Genomic DNA, 22,582 nt, shown 5'->3' on the forward strand with positions numbered 1-22,582 from the left:
CTCTCCCAAAGTGCATGACTTTACATTTTTCTTCATTGAATTGTAGCAGCCACTTTTTGTTCCATTCCTGTAGTTTGGTGATGTCTTCTTGTAGGAAATCCTCAGTCAAGGGGTTAAGAAATCTCTGGATCCCTCAGAACTGAAGGTATATTGGGAGTGTGGAGTTCTTTGCAATGGACCAAGGCTTGTCATCACTATAATCATGATTCACTTACATAGCTCAGTTCAGGCACATTTGTAATTCCTGCGCTAAATTCAATATCCATGTCTCTGATACTTATGACAGGTTAGGAAGATAATACTTTTCAAACCCTTCATTATTGAAATATTCACACCGCTCTGTGTTGTACCTGTCTTCCCTATACACACACACACACACACACACACACACTCTCTCTCTCTCTCTCTCTCTCTCTCTCTCTCTCTCTCTCTCTCTCTCTCTCTCTCTCTCCAAAAAAACGAAATTCACAACATAATTCGCCTCTATGTAAAGTATTTTGGCTGTATCCCTTTGCTTTCGCATGTCCGTAGTGTACATGCTAATTTACATCAGTCTTTTTCAGCTACACGTGTATAGCATAGTGTCTCCTCCCATCACGTCCAAGGTTGGTAGGATTTTTTTTAGCTTGTATTTCATAACCTGGATACCCATTTTTGACAGTTCGTTGGGGGTAGGTAATATCCTCTTTATCTTCTTCAATTATCTCTATATGTAGGTTTAATTCATTATGGAGACCAAGTTATGAATGTGTTATGGGAAACGAGAGTAGTCATGTAGTTTTAGCATCCTCATATACCTGTAGTGGTTTAATATAGAAGCTTATGATGAAACTATAATCCAGAGCTTGAAGGCTGTCAGAGGATGAAGTCTGCGAGGGTGGTGTCAGCTGGAGGGGATATTTTTTTCTGAGGGTGAAAATTAGACCAATGTTTTAAGATGTATGGCGAGGTGAAAGGTGTAAGGAGTGATGGATGGGGAACAGCTGCACCGCCACCACGATATACGGCTCTCACGGCGACATAGATGGCAGAGTTGGGAAGGGTTTCTTGTTAGCAATCCGTGTGACACTTATATGTAGGCCGTGACTCAGTGGTTGCTTTAATATCACTTAACGATGGGAATTGGTGTCTTATGAGAGGGGGAGAGAGAGGGAAGGGGGAGATGGAGGGCCGTGGAGTGCGAGATGAGTGCAAAGTGAAGAATATACAGGTATGCAGGCACAAGTAAATGATGGATGCAGGTGTTTGAGGTACCCGAACTGTATACTTTGTTTGGGCGAGGACCACACACCCTTCTGATATCTTGTGCCCTGCTTCCTGTGCGTGTCAGTGGGCCACACGACTCGCGGTTTTGGAATATTAGCCGTGAGTCAGAGTGAAGAACTGACCTACTCGAAAACCTTTGCATACAGCCAAGGTCGCACACGTGTCCATGGTTCGGGGGCCTTTAAATATTGCGCTGTTGACTCTACTGCAGGAAAGTGAAAGGAACCACTTTCTATCCTCCTATTGACTGTTAACACCTTCGTTCCTTGTTAGTGGTCGACCAAAGGTAAGTGTTCTACCTTTGTTGAGTAACTGAAGTCTCGTTTTGTTGACAATGTAAATTTTGTGTAACGTGGAAGCCGTTTAGAGCAAAATAATGGAAGGTATTTCCTGGACGGTGTAATCGCTTAGCTAAGTAATGTAAGTCACACACGTCGGCACCCCGCAGACCAGCCAGGGTGCAGGTGCTGACGAGGGCGGGCCGACAGTTGGACGCGCGCGGTTCATGAAGCAGAGCATGAGCGCTTCGGATAGCGGTGGGACTCTGCGCCTGCTGTTGGTGCTGCCCCTGCTGACGCTGCTGGCAGTGGCGGCCTGGCTCGGGGTGAGGCTGTGTGTATGTGTGTGTGTGTGTGTGTGTCAAGATGTAGTGCGCACAGTGTACTAACATAGAAAGATAGACCTGACATTTTTTCACTCAAACATTTCCACCACATCCCCAGAGTGAGGTGCTCGTGACGGGCAGAAAGTAGTGTGTGGTGTAGCCGGATGGAAAAGTGACTACAATTTATATTTCATATTACATTATTTGATCAATGTCTACGCAGGACCCGGGGACGTCGCACAGTTCGCACACAAGTTTTCTTAAGGAATCTGTGACAAGACACGTAAAAGAGGGCGGCTCATCCCACGACGTGGAGGGCAGGAAGGCCACGGCGTTCTCCCTCCTCTACTGGCCCGAGGGGGGCGACGGGCTGCCCCTCATCCCCTACGTGGTGGTCGATTTGAGTGCGTGAGTGTAATGTTCTTTTGACGATCTTTTAGTGGCCGCGAGTAGGCAGGAGAATAAGTCAGTGGCGTAGCCAGGGAGGAAATGCCCAGGGCTTGGAGTGGCTGTGGGCCCCATGGTGTTGCCCAGTCACGCTGAGCCCTTGTTTTTTTCTCTCTCTCTTAAGAAGCCTATGGAATTTAACGGGATTAAACCTTTCAAGCCTCATGGACCCTTTGGGGCCCCTTGGCTCGTGTCATTGTGCCTCAAAGGTCACCCTTTTGCTACGCCTCTGATAATGCTTGCTTCATAGGATAGTGTTTGAGATCTAAGGGCAGCAGGTAGACAGAAGAATAACATTTTTTCCATATTCGTTATGTTAACTAAAACCTTCAAACCTCCTACAAAATGTTCAGGTCAGCTGACAGGGAAATGATATGTGAAGGAATCCCTAATGAGGTGGCGTTAGCTATGGTGATTTTGAAACAAACTTAAAAAATACAAGGACACGAGTGTCCGCGACACACACTGGCTGCAGCAACTGTCTCACTGTGTCCCCGCGAGGCAGCCCCCGGGTACCGTCGGGCGGCGCGGCGCGGGATGGCCTACTGGATGCTGCACACCTGCGTCAGGTTCGTGGAGGTGCGCCACCCCACAGGCTCCCACCTGAGGCTCATCCGTGGCCTCGCCTGTCGCTCCGACGTGGGCCGCGTCTCCAAGACCGGCCAGGATGTGGTGATCGGACCCGGCTGCCGCGAGGTGAGCCGCTATGTGCCGATGGAAATATATATACGTTGTAGATCACATGACTCGTTTGCTTTCCCAGGTTGATGTGTCTTTGGTGTTTAGACTTTGTCTATATAACCGTATTTAATTTTCTCTGCTTAATGTACTCGCATATCCTTGCCCTTCAGATTCTAACTCCTTAGCGACAGGGACTAGCTTGCTTTTCTTTACCCCTTCGCCGTCTCACTAACGCCTCTGCCTCGCCCAAGCTCCGCCGCATGGTCCGCCTGCTGGCACGTGCTCTGGGCTGGTACGACGAGCACAACAGACCGGACAGAGACCTTCACGTGCATGTGAACCAGGAAAATGTGGACCCTCGCTTTACTTACCTCCTCAAAAAGATTCCCCCGCACCTGGTGGCTGACTTCGGCGTGCCCTATGATCTCACCTCCATCATGCATGCTGATCCGCGGGTAAGGAGGAAGAAAGGGATATAAGAAACGTATAATTAGTGTATGTAGTTTGGTTTCAGAGGAGATAAGAAATGTTTAGTCTATGTACTTTGTCGCACCTTTAGAATTGGTTTGATTGTTTATTTATTCATTATGCGCTGCCTGTTATCCCGCAGTTCCTCTCGGCTAACGGCAGAACGACGCTCGCCACCACCAACCCGCTGCTTCAAAGCCTCGCGGGGCAGAGTCGAGACCTCTCCCACCGCGACAAACTTCTGGCCAACCTCATGTACCAATGCACAGGTGAGGGAGATACTCGACGCTAAAGGTACCACAAATATAGGCGTTTTAAGTTTATATCAGGTCAAATTTAAAACACCAAACATAGGGGTAAGTGCGTATGGCCAGTTTCAAGATGTGCGCTTTCCATTTCCTCCTCAGATAAGTGGTTGAAAGCGTGTGAGATGGAGGCGGAGAGATGCAGCAACGGCGGGTACACTAAACGGGACTGCTCTTGTGCTTGCCCTCCTGGAACCGCCGGGAACATGTGCGAAAACGTGACTGGTGGATACTATGGTAAGTGTGCATGCTTCTTGTATTAATAGAAAGCTAGTTAGAGAGTAGTGGTAGTAGCAATAGTGGTAGTAAGTTATGTGGTGGTGATGGTGGTTCTACTTTTCCACTGTTAACGCATAGTCATTTATGGTTTAGTGATCGATTCATATTTTTTGTTTCTACTCAACCAATTTGCCTTCATAGTCATTCTTTTGGTGTTCTGATTGTTATATTTTCATTATTTTGTTTATATTGCTTTCGTATACCACCATCGATGACTGTTATTCACCCACAGTAATTCTTTTATATACGCATAGTTTTCTGGGAGGCTGTATTGATTTCCCCTTTCCCTACCTTCCTTCCTCGCTCCTACAGACAGTCTCCTGCCAGCTTGCACGGAGGTTCTACGGACACAAACCAACATAACTTCCCCTGGGCACCCACGCAACTACGATAGAGGTAAGACTAATAAACGAAAGGTTGTATTTGGTGATCTCAAGTCCATTGCTGTTCCCTATAAGATGTCAAACCCAGTGTAAGATCATTCTATGTGTCTTATTTTACGCCCATGTCAGAGGTAAGACTGGAGGCAAGGATGTATTTGGAGATCCAAAGTCAATTGCTGTTCCCTAAGATGTCAAACCCAGTGTGAAATCATTCTGCTCCTCTTCTTTCACACCCATGTCCACGTTTTTCGCGTTTTCCTCCACAGACTCGCGGTGTGTCAAGTGGATCAAGGCCCCGCCCTGCCACACGCCCGCCCTCACCTTCCACGCCTTCCATCTCTACGGCAGGAACACTTACGGCGACAACCAGCCTCTCTGCTACCTGGACTACCTCGAGATCAGAAATGAGAGTCTCTACAGCGGCGAAGTGTGAGTGTTTGTTGTAGTTACGAGGAGTTACAAGGAGACGAGCAGGTAAAGATTCAATGGTACTTCAGATTCACTTCAATTGGTGGTTGGGGTTTCGAAGATCCTTGATGAGTGTTCGATCGTAATCAAGCTCTCTAGCATTACAAATACAAGTTGAAATATGACATAAAGGATTAGTTCTCATACCGAGTCTTCTACAGGTATTGCGACAGAGAGATCTACCCAGGCCAGGTCTTCACTTCGTCATCTACCGACCTCATTCTCTACTTCAAGACCCAGACGGACTATTTCCCGGGGTGGGCGGCCTCCATCACCTTCACGCCCATCGATGGTTGTGTTAGGTAAGATAAGGATGCAGTGAAATTAGGTACCATGTTCCTCAACTCTTAATTCGTCCTCCACTGTCTTAATCCTACCCTGCCATTACCCAGTTGTCATGTTGCATAGTTCCTCATCCTCCACCACTGTCTTCATCCTACCCTGCCATTACCTAGTTGCCATGTTGCATAGTTCTAAATCTACCACCACTGGCTAAATCCTACCCTGCCATCACCCCTGTCTTACTGATATGCATGTCGTACCCTAACCAGATTCATACTGACATTTCCTCATAAATATATTCAAATAGTCATGGTTTATTAGTAACACATGTAAATCCAAATAACCTGATCATGGATAAATCTTCTCTCCTGCACTTTCTACCACACTCATTTAGCATTCATTTGGTTTGATTTGCTCTACTCGCATATACGGCAGGTTAGCTCACATAGCCCATAGTCCTTACAGCATCAGCCTTACCTGCTTTACCCTCCATGATGTCAGTTGTAATAGTGCAGAAGTTTACAAGTCAGTTTTGTTGGCTTTAAATGCAATGGTTCTGTATACATGATAATCCTAGTGTATTGCTATTATGCCTGGCCTGAAACTTTTGCTTCATTTTCATTGATACCCTACGCCCCTGTCCACCCAGCAGTGAATGGGTACCAGGTATTAATCGGGGGTTGTGTCCCGTCTCCTGGGGTCTGTTCCCTTCTCCTATAATTCCTTCCCCTTCTGTCTCTCTCCGGCATATGACCACAGATGTTGCGCCAACTAAACGAAACTTTCCACCTTTTTTCATTTTCTGACAGCAATGCGAGTACAACCACAATGTCATCCTCAACCACCACAGCTTCAGGCTCCACCACGACAACCAGCCCACTCACGGATACTACAACAACCACAATTGACGCAGAAACCACATTAACAACCACCACCACCACTACTACCAGCACCCCAACCCCTACCAATAGTACAGAGGACACGGCTTCTACAGCTACAACCACTACAACAACCACCTCTCCTTCCACCACTACTTCATCTACCAAAAATATTACCATCACCACTACACCTACCACTGCAACCACCTTCTCTCCCTCCACCACTACTGTATCAACCACAAACATCACCACTACCATCTCCACCACCTCTACTGGCACTACAAGATCCACCACCCCTGTCAGTACAACCACTACCATGCTGTCCAATACTACAACCTCCCCCACTACTACTTCTACTACTACTATTACTACATTTCCTACCACTACAACCGCCACTACTACTACTCCAGCTACTACTGAAACTGATACCACCACAAGTTCAACCACCACTGCTACTACTAATACTACCACTGCAACGATCACCACCCCTACCACTACCACATCAACTACCACCCCGGCCACCACAAGGAGAACCACTTCTACTCCTACCCCAACCACCACCAACATAACCACCCCAACCACTATGACCCCCACCACCACCACAACCACCCCAACCACTACCCCAACCACTATGACCCCCCCCACCACCACAACCACCCCAACCACTACGACCCCCACCACCACCACCACCACCATAACCACCCCAACCACTATGACCCCCACCACCACCACCCCAACCACTATGACCCCCACCACCACCACCCCAACCACTATGACCCCCACCACCACCACCCCAACCACTATGACCTCCACCACCACCCCAACCACTATGACCTCCACCACCACCCCAACCACTATGACCTCCACCACCACCACCACCCCAACCACTACAACCCCTACCACCCCCACCATAACCACCCCAACCACCAAAAAGACAACCACTTCTTTAACTACCACTCCAACCACCTCAGTCACCACTACCATCACCACCCCAACAACCACCTCTTTAACTACCACCACATCAACCACTAAAAAGACAACCACTTCTTTAACCACCACCACCATCACAACAACCCCAAAGACAACCACCCCAATCATCACCACCACCACCACCACCCCAACCACCACCACCACCACAGCTCTCACCACCATCGTAACACCCATCACCGACCCTGACACCACCACGGACACCACCACCACCTCTGACCCCAACTGTGGCCTGGAGGACAAAAAACGGAGGTACCACTGGACATCCCCGAACTTCCCCTGCCAGAATTACTCAGACAACTTCACCTGCATCATCAGAGGAGGATCAGTGAGTTGTTGTTATTGTTGTTTTTACAGCGGAGGAGACAGATCAAAAAGAAGGAAACAATAATGAAAAAAAAAAGCCCATTACTTACTGCCCCTAAAAAGATTGGAGAGGAGTGGCCGAAAGAGAAGTCAATTTTCGATACAATGGATTGCGGATATAACGGACGAGGTCAATTAGTCCGTTATATCGAGGGTTTACTGTAGTGTGTTTTAGATATATGTAGTTTGCCTGCTTCGTTCTTATGCTTTCCAGGGTATAAAACTATGTAGGTGAGAATTGCCAGCCATAGAAATACAACACACAGATTTTTTTTGTTGTGTAGAGGAAAGATTGGAAGGATATGGCTATCCAAAAACTGTTTACATAAGATATCCTCCTCCTCCGTCATTATCACACCTGTCTCTCACATTTTTTAGAGGCGGCCGTTCTGGGCAATCTTCCGCTTCAACGTGTTCCAGCTACCTCGGGGCTGTGGCGACTTGGTGACCCTTAGCCTGCCCTTTAGCCGAGAGGTGACGTGAGTGGGATCCAGTGTGATGCAGTCTTTTCATGCCTAATATAATGGGAGTATATGGCGGGATAAATACATGACAGTCATAACAATCCCCATAAAAATTTTCATCCCTTGTGGACATGTAACCAAGGAGTGAAATGAGTCTCAGTCCTTGCACATAGCTGCCCTGCCTCTTCCAAGACTCAGAAGTGCTTTGAATTAATATAATGGGGGTATATGGTGGGATAAATACGAGTCACTCATAACCGTGCCCCATAAAAATTCTCATTCCTTGTGGACATGTAACCAAGGAGTGAAATGAGTCTTGGTTCTTGCACATAGCTGCCCTGACTCTTCCAAGACTCAGAAGTGCTTCGAATTAATAGTCTTATATCTGCTCATAGAAGTGTAGCTTGCCAGATATAATGGGGAAAAGTACACAGAAAAACCAGACTTCATTTCTCGATTAACAAACTTATACAAAGGAGCGCAACTCATTCATACATTGGGGATAGTTTGTACGTATATACTTTTTGTTGTATGTCATCTGAATATAAACTGTATTTCTCTGCTACTTGTCTCATACTAATACATTTGCAGATTTTGTGGAGTGAGAAGCAGACCTTACTTGGCACCAACCTTCAACTTTGAGGCATCTTTCTCCTCTGATATGAGCGTAACAGACATAGGCTTCAACATTACGGTCACCCCCAAGAGATCTCCGTGCCATAAGGTGAATGAACTTATAACTCCGGACCTGCCTCTCTATCTAGCTATTCACTGATATATTTATGACAACAGCATTATTCCACATTTTCTTAATACATGTACAAGCAAAACTGGTCTTTGTAAACTTACTCTCTCTAAAACCACCTTGTTCATCTCTAGCCATGTAATTTTTCACCTTTGAACTCTATGTACTTCACGATAAATACATCTTTTCACAGTTCTTTCATTCATGTTTCAGTCTTCATGCACCATAAACAATACCTGCAACTATTATAAGATCACCTCACCAACCTTGCACTCTCTGAAAACTCCTCGTTCATCTCTAGCCATGTAATTTTTCACCTTTGAACTCTATGTACTTCACGACAAATATATCTTTTCACAGTTCTTTCCTCATCCCTCAGTCTTCATGCACCATCCTACCCTTACACATTACCTTTAACTATTCTAAGATCACCTCTCCAGTCTGTTTTATTGTTTTAGTTCATGTACCTTCTACCCCTCCTCCCTTATATGCCTTTATGAGGAGTGTTGTAAGTTCATGTGTCTGTGTGTCTTGCAGCGTGTGGTGCTGAGCGATGGTGACACGCAGGGCAACGTGACAACCTGGAATACGGGCAATGTCAAGCAGCTGGTTCTCTGTGAATGGTGGGTGGAGGTGAGTTACAGCACACTTGGCTAGTTGCATTAATACTAGTAATAATAGTAGTAAAAGTACTGGTACTGGGAATAATATAAGTAGTAGTAGCAGTTGTGGTGGTGGTGGCAGCAACAGCAGCAGTAAAAATTGGAGCAGCATTGACAACAGCTACAGTAACAGGGCAAAAAAGATGTCTTACCAAGGGATGAATCTATAAAGCAATTTCTCCCTACTTGATAGAAACAATATTACTTTAGTCTGTAAATATATCCCGGTTTGCTCAGGCCCCTAAAGGGAAGCGTCTTCGGGTTGAAAGAGTGATGACTTCCATTGCCCGGACCAAGGACTGCACCCTTGACCACCTCATAATCAATGGGGACGGGCAGAAGAGATATCCTGCAACCTCCAGCCTCATCTACTGCGGCTGGATGAATGAGGTGGCGCCCCTCACCACCACCGGAAACCTGCTGCTGGTGGTGTACAGAGGGAGGGTGCCATGGAGCAAAGGATTTGTGTTGCAGTACCAGGTTTTGAGTTAAAAGTGTGTGATGGAAGGAGAGATTGTAGTGATGCAAGTATGTGATGGGGCGACCTCACTGTGAGTGGTACATGCCTGGAGAAACAAAGGCAGTAGCAGCCACCAGAGGCCTGCAGCCCATTGTGTGTGTGAATCTATACTCTGCTGTTGTTGAAGACATTGGGAGTTAGTACATTCAGTGCACCAGTAGTCTTTAAGAAAAAAATCAAATAGAAATCTGATCTTGTGTAGTACTTGTTGATGAAACCATATGACTGACTTCTATTATATGATTTGCTTGCATTGTTACTAGTAATGATAGTAGTAATTGTGGCAGTAGTACAAGTAGTAGTAGTAGTAGTTGTTGAGCTGAACTTGCAAGAATACTATTTCAAGAAATGGCATGTTTGCCTGTCTAAACACATTCCCTGTTCTTAAACCAAGTTATCAAAACTGTTAACATGTAATGGATGATAATTATGTTTGAATGCATCTACTAAAAAACTAACCCTTGTTTATTTGAAACCTTATCTTTGTAGCTGCTACACTCACAGGTATTTAGGTGTGGTTTGAGTTCAAAAGTTGCAAATTATCTTTTTCACAATAACTAATTATTAACCTCAAAATAACATTTTCATTTTTCACAAATAAATATTATTCTCTTTAAGGCCTATGTAATTTTTGAACTTGTAAAGAAATAAGTATCAGATTTTCTCCTTTCCTTTCTAAAGCTAGGAATCTATCAAGGTAACAGCTGTTTCTCTTTCCAATCTTCACTTTTTTCCACTATCTGTTTATTTGGATGTGAGCTGTATACAAGGTAGGGGCAAATTACTGTAATATACTGTAATTTAATACATTATATTAATTTCAGTAATTTGCCCCTACCCTGTGTACAGCTCACATCCAAATAAAAGATTGTGGGAAAAAGTAAAGATTGGAGAAAGAGAAACAGCTGTTACCTGACAGGTTCCTAGCTATAGAAAGGTAAGGAGAAAATCTGAAGATTATTTTCTTACAAGTTCAAAAATTACATAGGCCTTAGAGAAAAACTTTATTATTTGTGAGAAATGCACATGTTATTTTGAGGTTATATAATTACTGTTATTGTAAAAAGATCCTTCTGGAGTGGGGTCACATCAGTCTTACATCACCAGTTCTCCCCAAGGCAGAGCATCACCACCTGGGTGCTGTAATCACACAGTGTCACAGTTACTTCATTCATCTATAGGACCCCCCAAAGACTGGCAGTTGTCTCTGCCCTAACAGAGTCGATCAAGCAGCACAGTGAAAAATGTCAAGGCTTCCTGTTGAGACAGAGCGCCTTTATAAAAAGTAAAAGTATATTGGAGAAAGGGCAGAAAATTACAGAAATCATAAGACAACTTTCACTACACAGAGAATGCATGCAGGTAACCGAGAAGTAATAAGTAAAAGCTGAGCATGTGGAAATTTCCTGAAGATAAAAAAACAAATACTATGAATGTTTCATTATCTATATGTGATACATGTCTTACATAGCAGCAGCTGAGATTATCATCTATCTTCTCTCATTAAATAAAAGATAAATAAATACAAATAAATTGCAAAGCCTCACTTTATAAAAAAAGAAGTATACTTCGGTTCATTTCCTCGGCTATCAACTTTGATAGTTCAGAACAAACAGCTTCAGTACAATTTACATCTCTATTCTATCCTGGAATACTAGGTGACCCGTGTCCTACATAAGCCTCATTCTTTTTGAATGCCTTCAAGCAGCTAGCCTGAACACTTTACATATAAAATTACCACCAGGAGAATAATCATGTGCAGTGTGCTGTATGTTTCACGTCACTAAACATCTATTTACCCCTGGGGTGCACTGTCTGTAACAAATGCTATTCAATAGCTTCCTTATATCAATCTGAGGATACTAAGAAAGCACTCATGACGGCATGTAAGCGATTTCTTATGACAAAGCTACCTGGTGAGTCTCGACAAGGAACTTGGGGCAAGTAACAATCAGTCCACCTGACCGCCAGCCACTGATAAGAATCGCTTTTACAGATGTGAAGTACCAACGGCACTTCATGATCACAATTTTGATGCTGAACATTTTTGCCCCTCCAGATATGACTTGTATTACAAGTCACAAAAAACTTGGGGAAATTGACACTGAACTTTGTATAATTTAATGCTTAACGATGCTAACCAATAAAGCAAAGCAGTTGGCAATACACTAAACCTCATCAGGTGTGTTTTTCCCAATGGATAATCTAGAACAACAATGAATGGGTTCTAGTGTTTTTCCCAATGGATAATCTAGAACAACAATGAATGGATTCTACCAGCCAATCTGTCTATCTTGAGAGATGTATCAAGCAGAAAAAAAATGTACCTCCTGCATCTAAAATTCCTAAACATACACATCATAAGTAGGCAGCTTTGCTTGAGGAAGTGGTCTTATCATTAATTATACAATACAAAACTGAGGAAAATACCAATAATGAAACCTTCATAATATTGATCAGCACCACTTCTATTTTATCTTAATTAAGTGCCTTTCAATGCCCGCTTGAATCACCATAGACATGACTTTTGAACTCAAAGCAATGGACACAGCAGCCAGGTGTTCAGGAAATGTTTAAAGTAACCTTCCACTTGTCAAATGGAAGGTTATTAACTGTTGTAGTATTAAATAACAATGTATGTAGTGAAGATTAGATCTTCCAGTTTCATGTAAACCATCACATAATCATTCCACAACTTCAGTTACCAATGGTCAAGGTGCAGGGAAATAGCACATCACCACAAAGGCCACACAACACCCTCAGCAGGACTCAAAACACAGCCACACTTGCCACTTACTCATTCAAGGGTTAAATCATTTCAACGTGCATTTTCCTCAAACTCATCACCGCTCACATCGCTTAAAAAGAAACCTCATGCCCTTCCTACATCTATGACTAGCCTCTTGATCAAGTCCCGGCTAGAGGTAGGCAGTCAGATTGTGTGTGGCCTCTCGTGTATGTACTGGTCACTGGTATGAAGTGTGGATGACACGGAGGACACAAAGTAATTATTCTCGGTGACATGATCTTTTCTTAACGATACTTTCTTGAGAATGCTTGGTCAGCTTGGGACTGACATTGAGAGAACAGTTAGTGCTCATTCATCTTTGTTCATGGTAAATAATGACTTACATTTTTGTAATTAGTTTACATAAAGCTAAATAATAATACCACAATGGTTTCACTTGGAGAATAGACAGTGCTTTCAGTGACATGCCAAAAACATTTTCTCTTATTGAAGGTATATGACAAAAAAAAGATTGACACGGTTTGCTGAAGCTTAGAAGTCGATGCACTTTACTAAACATCTCTAAGGAAATTGGTGTCCTTTAGACCTTGCTGTACACTTTCATTCCATTGCTGGAAGTGAAAAAGAAAATCTTGGTAAAGAAAAATTGTATTAAATAGACCACTAGGAGTCAAAACCATAAAACCATTCAATTTTCCTATACAACAACTACAGAGATACAATAAAATCAGATTTTGGGTGTGCTCCCTACTGCAGACTCCATCTCCCTACAATGGGAGAGAAAAATTATTACCAGTTTCTTCAGCTACAAACAATTCATGGTGTTTTGCACGTGGCACCATTACGACAATGACACCTCTGGTAACGCTGGTCATGATATGCAAAACAATCATAGCACTGAAACTAGAATCTGAGACAACATGGACACGAAAAAGTCTGAAATATCAAATATCCTGTTTCACTATGTACCTTTCCTGCCACAGAACACGAAACATACACCAGTCTTCCTTTGGGCCAGCCATGAACGAGTCAATGCGTCCATACGCCTGGATATAGATGGCCTGAACGGGGAAGAAGGTTTGCAAGAAAGGTGGCGCCACTGGTATTTACGTTAATGGCATATACATAATGATAGAGGAGGAATGGGGAGGAAGAATCTCTCTAGCTGGTCTGGCATTGGACGTGTTGCCGGCCTCCGTGGTGATCGTCGTCATCATCGTACATCTGATTGTGGTGGCGCCGTCCTCGCTGACTTCGGTCAAGCTCGACCAAGTTCACCTCCTCGCCATCGTCTGGGACAATTACCTCGGGTCTGCGGAGGAAGGAAGAGCTAAGCATGTCACCAAAGGAGGAGTTGGCCATTGAAAGCTAAGCTGGAGGTTTTGTTTTGTTTCAATATTTATTCGGTATGAAAATTAAACCAACAACTTTGCTTCTTAATTTCCAGCTATTCCTCTCAAAAGATTTCCTAGTTATACAGTACCCTCCCGAGTTTTGTGATCCCCGAGTTTCGCGCTCAGTCCTAAATTCTTACCATCCTGACTTTCGTGCATTATTACCCCGAGTTTTGCGCTGTTTTGACATGTAAGGATCACGTCGACTTACCATCGGCGTCACGCGCGCTGCCTGAAAAGGTAGTGTCACACTGGCCATTTTCCTTCAAACATTGTGGCTATGGGCAACACACACACACACACAACACAACACAACAGAGAGAGAGAAGAGAGAAGAGAAAGAGTGAAGAGAGAGAAGAGAGAGAGAGAGAGAGAGAGAGAGAGAGAGAGAGAGAGAGTTGAGGATAGTTGAAGGGGGGAATGTGAGGAACTCCTGTCCAAGTAGGATGTACCTTGGAAAAAGAAAGAAAATGGGAAGAGAGAAGTCGCAGTTGAAGGCAGCTGCCTTGCGATTGGCTGACAGTTCTGAATACACGCTTGTGATTCACTGGGAGTCCAATGACGTCATCGCCGGCGCTCACCCAATCATCGGCCTCACTGCCTTAAGGCAGTGTCACACTGTCCATTTTCCTCCAACCGTTGGGGCTATGGACAATGCCCGTACCCCGAACCGGGAGTGAGTTTTCAGGCATCCGTAATCTGGTGTCACACTGGGCCTTTTTCCTCCCACCACTGGTGGCCAACTTTTGTGTGTCACACCATAAACAAAGCACTTGCCTTGTATCGACATGGCGTCGTCTGCAAAAGTAAAGGCTGTCGCAGCTTGTGCTGCCATTACCCAAGTTATGGAATTGTTGCTGCCGTTAAATGGTAGGAAGAAACGGTTGTGGGTGTGGCATGCCTATGGTTTCTCCGTGTCAAAAATTCTCATTGTCACTACTGCACATGCGCGGCCAACCCACCAGTCTAGACCCTTGAGCACGTAAACATGTGGATCGAGTAACAACACCCACACCCACCACTCATCATGAACCATGACAGATGTTTCTGACAAACCGAAACAATTTCACCATTTCTTTGAGTGTTAGAACGTATATGGTGAGTGGATCACACGAACAAAACCTAACTCTTGGCAAGAAGAGAGCACTCATCTTTAACACTGCTTTCTTCTTGCCATTAGGTTTGTTTGGTTTGTAAGAACCACTCGCCTAATAAGTTCTAACACTCTAGGAAATGATGAAGCCATTTCTGTTTGTCAGAAACATCTGCCATGGTTCACGAGGAGTCTGGTGTGTGCATGCATGTGTGTGGTTGTTTGTTGTTACTCGACCAACGTGTTTATGTGGTCGGAGTCTATATGGGTGGGTTGGCCGCGCATGAGCAGTGGTGACAATGAGAACTTCTGACACGTAGGAACCACAGGCATGCCACACCCACAACTGCTTCTTCCTTACATTTAACTGCAGCAACAAGTCCATAACTTGGGTAATGGCAGCACATGCCATGACAGCCCTTACTTTAGCAGATAACGCCATGTCGATACAAGGCAAGTGCTTTGTTTATGTTGTGGATGTGGATACGGGCAACCAACCTTGGCTGTGTGACACACACCCGGAAAAGTTGAAGTTGCTGGTTGCCCCTGCCACCAACGTGGTTGGAGGAAAACGGCCAGTGTGACGCCGCCTTAAGGCAGTGAGGTTGCTGATTGGGTGAGCGCTGGCGATGACGTCCTCAGACTCCCAGTGAATCACAAGCATGTTTTCAGAACAGTCAGCCAATCGCAAGGCAGCCGCCTTCAACTGCGACTTCTCTCTTCCCATTTTCTTCCTTTTTCCAAGGTACGTATTTTGAGATAACAAGGGAGTAATGCGGGAAAAAAAGTCAGCTTCTCCACAGGTCAGAACAAATAAGTGCTTTTTCAGTGTTTTCAATGCCCCGAGTTTACCAATCCTCGAGTTTAGCGCTATACCTTCAGAATGAAGCAAGCCTGAAACTCCGGAGGGTACTGTAGTGTATGCACCAACATCAAGTAGATAATTTACAAATTAAGTTATTTCAGAGCAACATAAAAGGACTAATACAAGAACAGGCAGATTTATTCATACCTGGTAGGCAAGATCTTTTCAAGTTTTCGGATGCGGTCAACAGGGATTTCCGAGGGGAAATCTACGAGGAACTGAAGAAGCAAACGTCCCTTTTCAAATGGATTCTTGTATTGTGGCATCCCCTCCCCTATCACAGACTTGATCTCTCCATTCTTGATCACCTCACCTGTTGAAGAGGAAGCAATGATAGGCAGCTGGAATTAATTATGAAGTACAGGAAAAGGGAAATGCTTGTGGTATTTCATCTGAGTCAATATTTATTATTATTTTTTATTTTTTTTATTTCATGTCACCTAGGTACTGACAAGCATAATGTACAATACTTACCAGGAATAGTGCTAATGACAATGGTCCTATCATCTAGTGTTTTGATGGGTTTCTGGAAGCCACACAGAGCCTCCACAAGGGATATGTGGATCTGCATAGTGAGATCATTGTTCACACGTCTGTGGAGAGACAAACATTATGAATTGATTATTGCAGGCACACATAAATAATGTTTATTCATAATAGCCTCTTCATACCTAAAAGGTAAACTGTAAAATATCTGACACTCCAAGCTAAAACATGAGGAGTAACAACAGCAGGACAGAGTTTAAGTTTCCCCAGGCCTTATAAGTATTAACATTACCTGAATATTGGGTGCTCCTTCTCATCCAGGACAATGATGATGTCTCCAGGGTCCAGGCCGGGCTCCTGGTCTCCCTCTCCTGAGAACACCACCTTCTGTCCGTCCTCCATACCCTTGTCCACGTGAACCTCCAAGATTTTTCTGTCTTTGACAACCTGAGAAGTATTTTTTTTACAATTAAAGGAAGCAACTATAACCCAGTCACCTTATTACTCCATTCAATATTCATATATGCTACCTGAATAAAGAGACTTACAAATAGCCCCCCTCCATTGACTTTACTGTAAGTGCTGCCTGTTATGCATTTGAAGATACCCTCAACCTAGCCAGCCACTCACCTTTCTGCCCTCACATGTCTTACACCTGTCCTTAGGGTTGATTCGCTCGCCCTGTCCTCGACACTCTCCACACATGCTCTGCACCTGAGACACCATGCCTGGACCCAGCTGCTGGATTCGAACCTGTTCAAAAGAGTATATGATTGTGAGACAGGAAAATGTAAATAAAAAATACAACATGACCTATACCATTATTCCTTCCCACAAACTGAGGCTCTTGTAAAATTCAACGAGACAACAGAACCTCTTTATATCACCATGAACACACAATATATCCATCCTGAGGTGCAAAGGTTAAGAGATATGAAAAGCCTGTGTCACTGGGACCGAGGCTCACCTGCATGCCTGTTCCTCTGCATGAAGGGCACTTCTCTGGGGGCTTCTTTCCTCCCTGTCCTTCACACTTGCTGCAGATGACGTGCTTCTGAAGGGCTAATCTCCTAACAGCTCCATTGTAAAGCTCCTCTAATGACACACTCATCTGGTGGACTACATCCTTCACTCTGTAAATTAAATAAACCTCTGGTTATCAAAGGCTTATCAACTGGGTTTTTACACACCCCTGTACTGGCTAACCTCGGTCTTTTCAAACCTGTGTATAAAGAATTATACAATGAGGTAATTATCACAAGAATTCAATGGAGATGCATTCTGGGACAGTCACAGAGACAGCATACAAAAAATTAAAATCACAGGACAATATTTCCATGGGGGCTAGAGTCTCACATGTTTGAAGATACGCAAACAGCACATGTAACTAGAACCACAGTCAACAGAGGAAAAATAGCTGACATTAACCAAACTATAAAATATCACTTCCCCCGTGGATTATCTTTGTTTTCTTTGCCTATAACAGACCATTTGCAAATATCAAATTATTTACAGTTACCCACAAGGAATTGCACAAATATTAGTTAGAAGAAAAGATTGCCCCCAAACTATATGTACATAGCTTACCTTTTCTCTCTATTCCTCTTCATGCCGCCACCAAAGAACATGTCAAAGATGTCCATGGGTGAGGTGAAGCCTCCTCCCCCACTCCCACCTTCCTTGAGGGCCTGCTCCCCTCCTTGGTCATATATTTTCCGCTTTTCTTCATTACTGAGGACCTCGTACGCCTGAGAAATGAGCTTGAACTGCAAAAAGAGGGGTGATCTTGATTACTTCACGTATGTAATTATTTGCCTTCTAAGTTAGCACGAACTGATTCAAAATGGTTACACAATTCCAAACCTCTTTCCTGTTTTATGTGCATTTAATCTTGTATAGTATAACCACACAAGGCAACATCTGACACACACACACACACACAGTTATCAGCATGCTCGTCTCACAACAGAGGTCCTGGGTTCGATTCCCAGGTGACGTGAAGACGACTGGAGTGTATATCCTTTAATCTGTACCCTCATCCACCCATCAGTGAATGGGTACAGAGTGTCAGTTAGGGGGTTGCTTACTGCCTCTTGGGTGTGTGTGGGTGTGATGTGATGTTCCAGCCACACCAAAACACCGATCATCTGAGCCACAAGCTTATTTAACCTTTTCCTTGCGCACGGTGTGGACGCGACTATCCCCTCAGGCGCAGTCAGGCAGCCCAATGGGGGGTCTCTTTTAACCTCTGTATCTCAAAAACTATTCATCACAGCTAAAAAACAAAAACACCATTGGAAAGAGGAAGTCCAGATCTATAGGAGTCAGTTATGTATGCCTCTCTTGCGAAAGTACATGCACGTTCAGGGAGTGTTGAATGTTAACACTTACGTCGGTGCGTGCAGGATGATCAGCCATATTGAGGGAACTGCGGACATCTTTCCTTCAGATTCTGGCAAGGGAGTATTGCCAACTGCAATATTTACAACCATTTGGTCAAAGAATCAGTCAGGTGATAGGTGAAGCTATGCAAAAATGCCGCTATATTGGGCAAGAACATCCACCAGTTACTCGTCCGTAGATTTGCCACGCTGGGCTGATATGATTTTCCACCAAATTTACAGAAGAACCACTCAATTGGCAATCATGTGTTGTGAGAATTAGTGTTGGAACACACTCATGCACGGGAGATTTGAGTGCAGGTGGAGCTCGCAGCGAGCATTTAGCACCACCAGCAAATACGCCAAACGCTCGCTGTGAGCGTTTAGCAATGAAAGGGTTAAGGAGGATACTGACTGGCAATCGCAAGTTCAGCGCATGATCAAACCATGGTGAATGACACACACACACACACGCACACACAAAAAAAAAAAAAAAAAATACAAAGGATGGCAACAAAAATGGTTCCAGAACTGGAAGGATTGTCATATGAAGAAAGGTTAAAGGAAATGGACCTACCAACACTGGAACAAAGGAGAGAAAGGGGGGACCTAATACAAATTTCTAAACTATTGATTGAAATGGAGGAAGTAGAAAAGGAGGAGTAACTACTAACTACTAAGAGAAGGAAGAAATGTCAGCAACACACAAGGGCACAGTAAAAAGTTGAGGAAAGGAAGATGCTTGAGACATAAAGAAATATAGCTTCCCACAAAGAAACACAGAAGTTTGGAACAGACTAAGTGAGGATGTAGTATTGATGAAGAGTGTGCACAACTTTAAGGAAAAGCTGGACAAATACAGATATGGAGACGGCACCACACGAGCGTAAGCCCAGGCCCTGTAAAACTACAGGGTAAATACACACATGCTCAATCACCTCCAACCTTAAATACTTTACAACAGCTTTACAACGAGCCATACCTTCTCCCCCTCATTTGGGTTCTTGTCGGGATGGTACTTCAGGGCCAGCTTGCGGTACGCCTTCTTGAGCTCATCCTGTGTGGCGGTGGGCTTGACCCCGAGCATGTCATAGTATCCGGTTTCCTTCACCATCTTCGGTTCTGCTGGAGAATATGAATTTGTCACATGCATAGAGCTGTCACCTTCAACCCTAACACTCCAACCTTAAATAATAATAAATACTTTACTACATTACATTATAGCATCAATTTTCACACATCTACTCTAATATTTAGGATGTAGTTGATCAAAATTGCATCCTCTCTCACCAATGTAATAAACTAAGCTTAAAAATTAACCTTGATGTAACCTAACCAACCCTAAATGATATATATATTTTAATACATTACATTATAGCTTCAATTTTCAAACATTTATTGATATTTAGGATGTAGTTAATCAAAATTGCATCCTCTCCCACCAATGTACTAAACTAACCTAAAAATTAACCTTTAAGTAACCTAACCAACCTTAAATAATAATAAATACTTTACTACATCACATTATAGCTTCAATTTTCAAACATTTATTCTGATATTTAGGATGTAGTTGATCAAAATTGCATCCTGCCCCACCAATGTAATGAACTAAGCTGTAAACTAACCTTGATGTAACCTAACCAACCCTAAGCTAACTGAACCTAACCTAATCTAAACTGTCTCCACACTACTTCCTGCCCCTTCAGTGTTGTACAAACGTTTGAAATTCAATTATACCTGAAATATGTGGTCATGGCAATTAGATTTTTCCTATTCTGCAAACACCAATGGTCAAAATACACTCACACTTAAAATACCAAAATACTTGAATAAGGTCTGGCACACTAAACAGATGACTGAGTTACTTAAATTAAATGCCGAAATAATTGAATAAGGTGGCACACTGAACGGATGACTGAGTTACTTAAAATAAATGCCGAAATACTTGAATAAGGTCTGGCACACTAAACGGATGACTGAATAAGAACAAAGAGATAAGCACAAAAGGAAAATAGTGACAAGTTGGATTTTATTTTTAGATACGAGAAAAACTGTGACAAAGGGGATTTAAATACGAGGAAAAAAGTGACTTGGGTTGGACTTGAATAATATGGACCAAATAGTGACCAACAAAGCCTTGAAATAGAGACTTAAGTTGAATTTGATAGATAGAAAAGAGCAGAATAGTGACATAGGTTGAATTTGACAGTTTGGAATGAGCGAGGATAATATTCACGAAAAGGTAGCCTCCTCTGGTGGCAGCGGTCCTACTGGTGTTGCGAGAAATACCTCCTCGCAGAAATATAAAAGTCACATTCACATGCGTGCCTCCAATATTGCCCCCATGAGAATAACCTTTTCAAGGTCTCACATACTGTTGTACTTCTCTAGTTTTACTGGAGCATCATACATGTGGGGTGGGGTCTTGGGGAGGCACAGCCCCCCTAGTTAGGAGAGGGAGTTTAGGGGGGTGAAGCCCCCCATTAGGGGTTAGGTTATGTAGAGTTCGGTTGGAATAGTTTAAATATGCTCCCCCACCCAAAACCCCCGATTTCCCATGGGTCCCCCAACTTGAATCTCTCTGCAAGCTATTTTGCAGCTGCAGGTGCATAATAGGCATTGAAAAGTCAATCATTTAGTAATTTAGAAAAATATTATCTCCATAATAAACAGCATCATATTTTGTCCAGAAATAAGCAGTCAGGCTACCCTTTCGTGAATAATCCCCCAATCAAATTCAACCTGTCACTATTTGTTGTTGTTGTTATTATTGTTGTTCCTCTATATGCATGGCCACATTGTCTCATGGCCTTGCATCATCTCATTTTCGTGGTCATTTTATGTATTTGACCCTTAAATTAATGGCCCTGCATGATCTTATTTTCAGAGATGGTCTTTGTTAGCATATAGAGTAAAGTCTCAGTCGGTACCACTATTATAATTTAAATTCAACTTATGTAACTATTTACGTTTGATAGATATGAAAGAGCAAAAATAGTTACATAAGTTGAATTTAAAATATAATAAAGAACAATGGACTGAGACTTATGTATGCTAACAAAAAAGACTATCCCAGTGAAAATTAGACCATGCAGGGCCATTAGACTAATTAAATACAGCAGGGCCATGAATTTAAGGATCAAAAACGTATAATGACTACGAAAATGAGATGATGCAAGGCCATGAGACAACGTGGCCATGCACATAAAGGAACCAAAAAGAAAAAAAAAAAAATCCACATCACAGGCCTATCCACTATCACTTAGGCCTTCACAAACACATCAGGAACACACAATCACCACGAAAATAACACACAAACAGACACAGACCACTGGGGAGGACATATATATAGGAGGAGGATAAAGGTGGACCACTCAGAGGACCACACCACCACACATGACCCCTCCACCCCCGCCCCCACAGACCACTCTAGGCCCTCCAGACACGTTAATATAGACCAGCACCTTCTTCTTTCTTGGTTGAGTGTGGACTGGAACTGGTGGAGGCGCTGGTGTGGTTGTAAGGGAGGAAAAGGAGACGGTCACACGGGAAGCTTCCAGACGACACGGACGGCCCGGGACTCCTGGCGGCAGACCTCGGACTCTTGTGGCGCTGCTTTCAAAGGCCTCAACGTAACCTTCCTGGGCGATATAACTACTAAACGCCTTATTTTATCTGCTAAATGCTTGATTAATGCCCTCTATTGCCTTGAACTAATGGCAGAAAGGTAGAATCAAAGGTACAATGGTCCTGGCGGCAGACTTCGGACTCTTGAGGCCCTGCTTTCAAAGGCCTCAACGTGACCTTTC

The 22,582-nt window shown here is 43.6% G+C and overlaps 2 protein-coding genes across 7 annotated transcripts; one reads left to right on the plus strand and one right to left on the minus strand.

The window, feature by feature from the left end:
- The first annotated feature begins 420 nt into the window (after positions 1–420).
- Positions 421–12,975, plus strand: LOC126997653 (mucin-2-like). Of its 5 annotated transcripts, XM_050858872.1 has the most exons (15): positions 425–1,552; positions 1,715–1,870; positions 2,094–2,274; positions 2,823–3,013; positions 3,250–3,453; positions 3,609–3,735; positions 3,874–4,008; positions 4,363–4,446; positions 4,700–4,862; positions 5,063–5,203; positions 5,993–7,376; positions 7,793–7,893; positions 8,470–8,602; positions 9,161–9,256; positions 9,523–12,975. In XM_050858872.1, the coding sequence occupies exons 2-15, from the start codon at positions 1,772–1,774 to the stop codon at positions 9,775–9,777; spliced, it is 3,294 nt and encodes a 1,097-aa protein (XP_050714829.1). In that variant the 5' UTR covers positions 425–1,552; positions 1,715–1,771; the 3' UTR covers positions 9,778–12,975. The 5 variants fall into 5 exon arrangements, 4 of the variants coding, with proteins under 4 accessions (XP_050714832.1, XP_050714829.1, XP_050714830.1 ...); XM_050858874.1 differs by having other exon boundaries at positions 428–1,870; positions 2,094–2,278; XR_007752244.1 differs by lacking the exon at positions 9,523–12,975 and having other exon boundaries at positions 421–1,870; positions 7,793–7,888.
- LOC126997654 (dnaJ homolog subfamily A member 1-like) lies at positions 11,231–22,392 on the minus strand. 2 transcript variants are annotated; one of them, XM_050858876.1, is made up of 9 exons: positions 22,238–22,392; positions 19,756–19,895; positions 17,980–18,158; positions 17,360–17,525; positions 17,023–17,145; positions 16,685–16,839; positions 16,381–16,499; positions 16,054–16,219; positions 11,231–13,866 (listed from the first exon to the last, which is right to left on the minus strand). In XM_050858876.1, the coding sequence occupies exons 2-9, from the start codon at positions 19,885–19,887 to the stop codon at positions 13,716–13,718; spliced, it is 1,191 nt and encodes a 396-aa protein (XP_050714833.1). In that variant the 5' UTR covers positions 19,888–19,895; positions 22,238–22,392; the 3' UTR covers positions 11,231–13,715. The 2 variants fall into 2 exon arrangements, with proteins under 2 accessions (XP_050714833.1, XP_050714834.1); XM_050858877.1 differs by having other exon boundaries at positions 19,756–19,898; positions 22,238–22,391.
- Positions 22,393–22,582: the final 190 nt, after the last annotated feature.

The sequence above is a fragment of the Eriocheir sinensis genome, chromosome 12 (genome assembly GCF_024679095.1).
Source record: "Eriocheir sinensis breed Jianghai 21 chromosome 12, ASM2467909v1, whole genome shotgun sequence".
NCBI classification, from domain to species: domain Eukaryota; kingdom Metazoa; phylum Arthropoda; class Malacostraca; order Decapoda; family Varunidae; genus Eriocheir; species Eriocheir sinensis.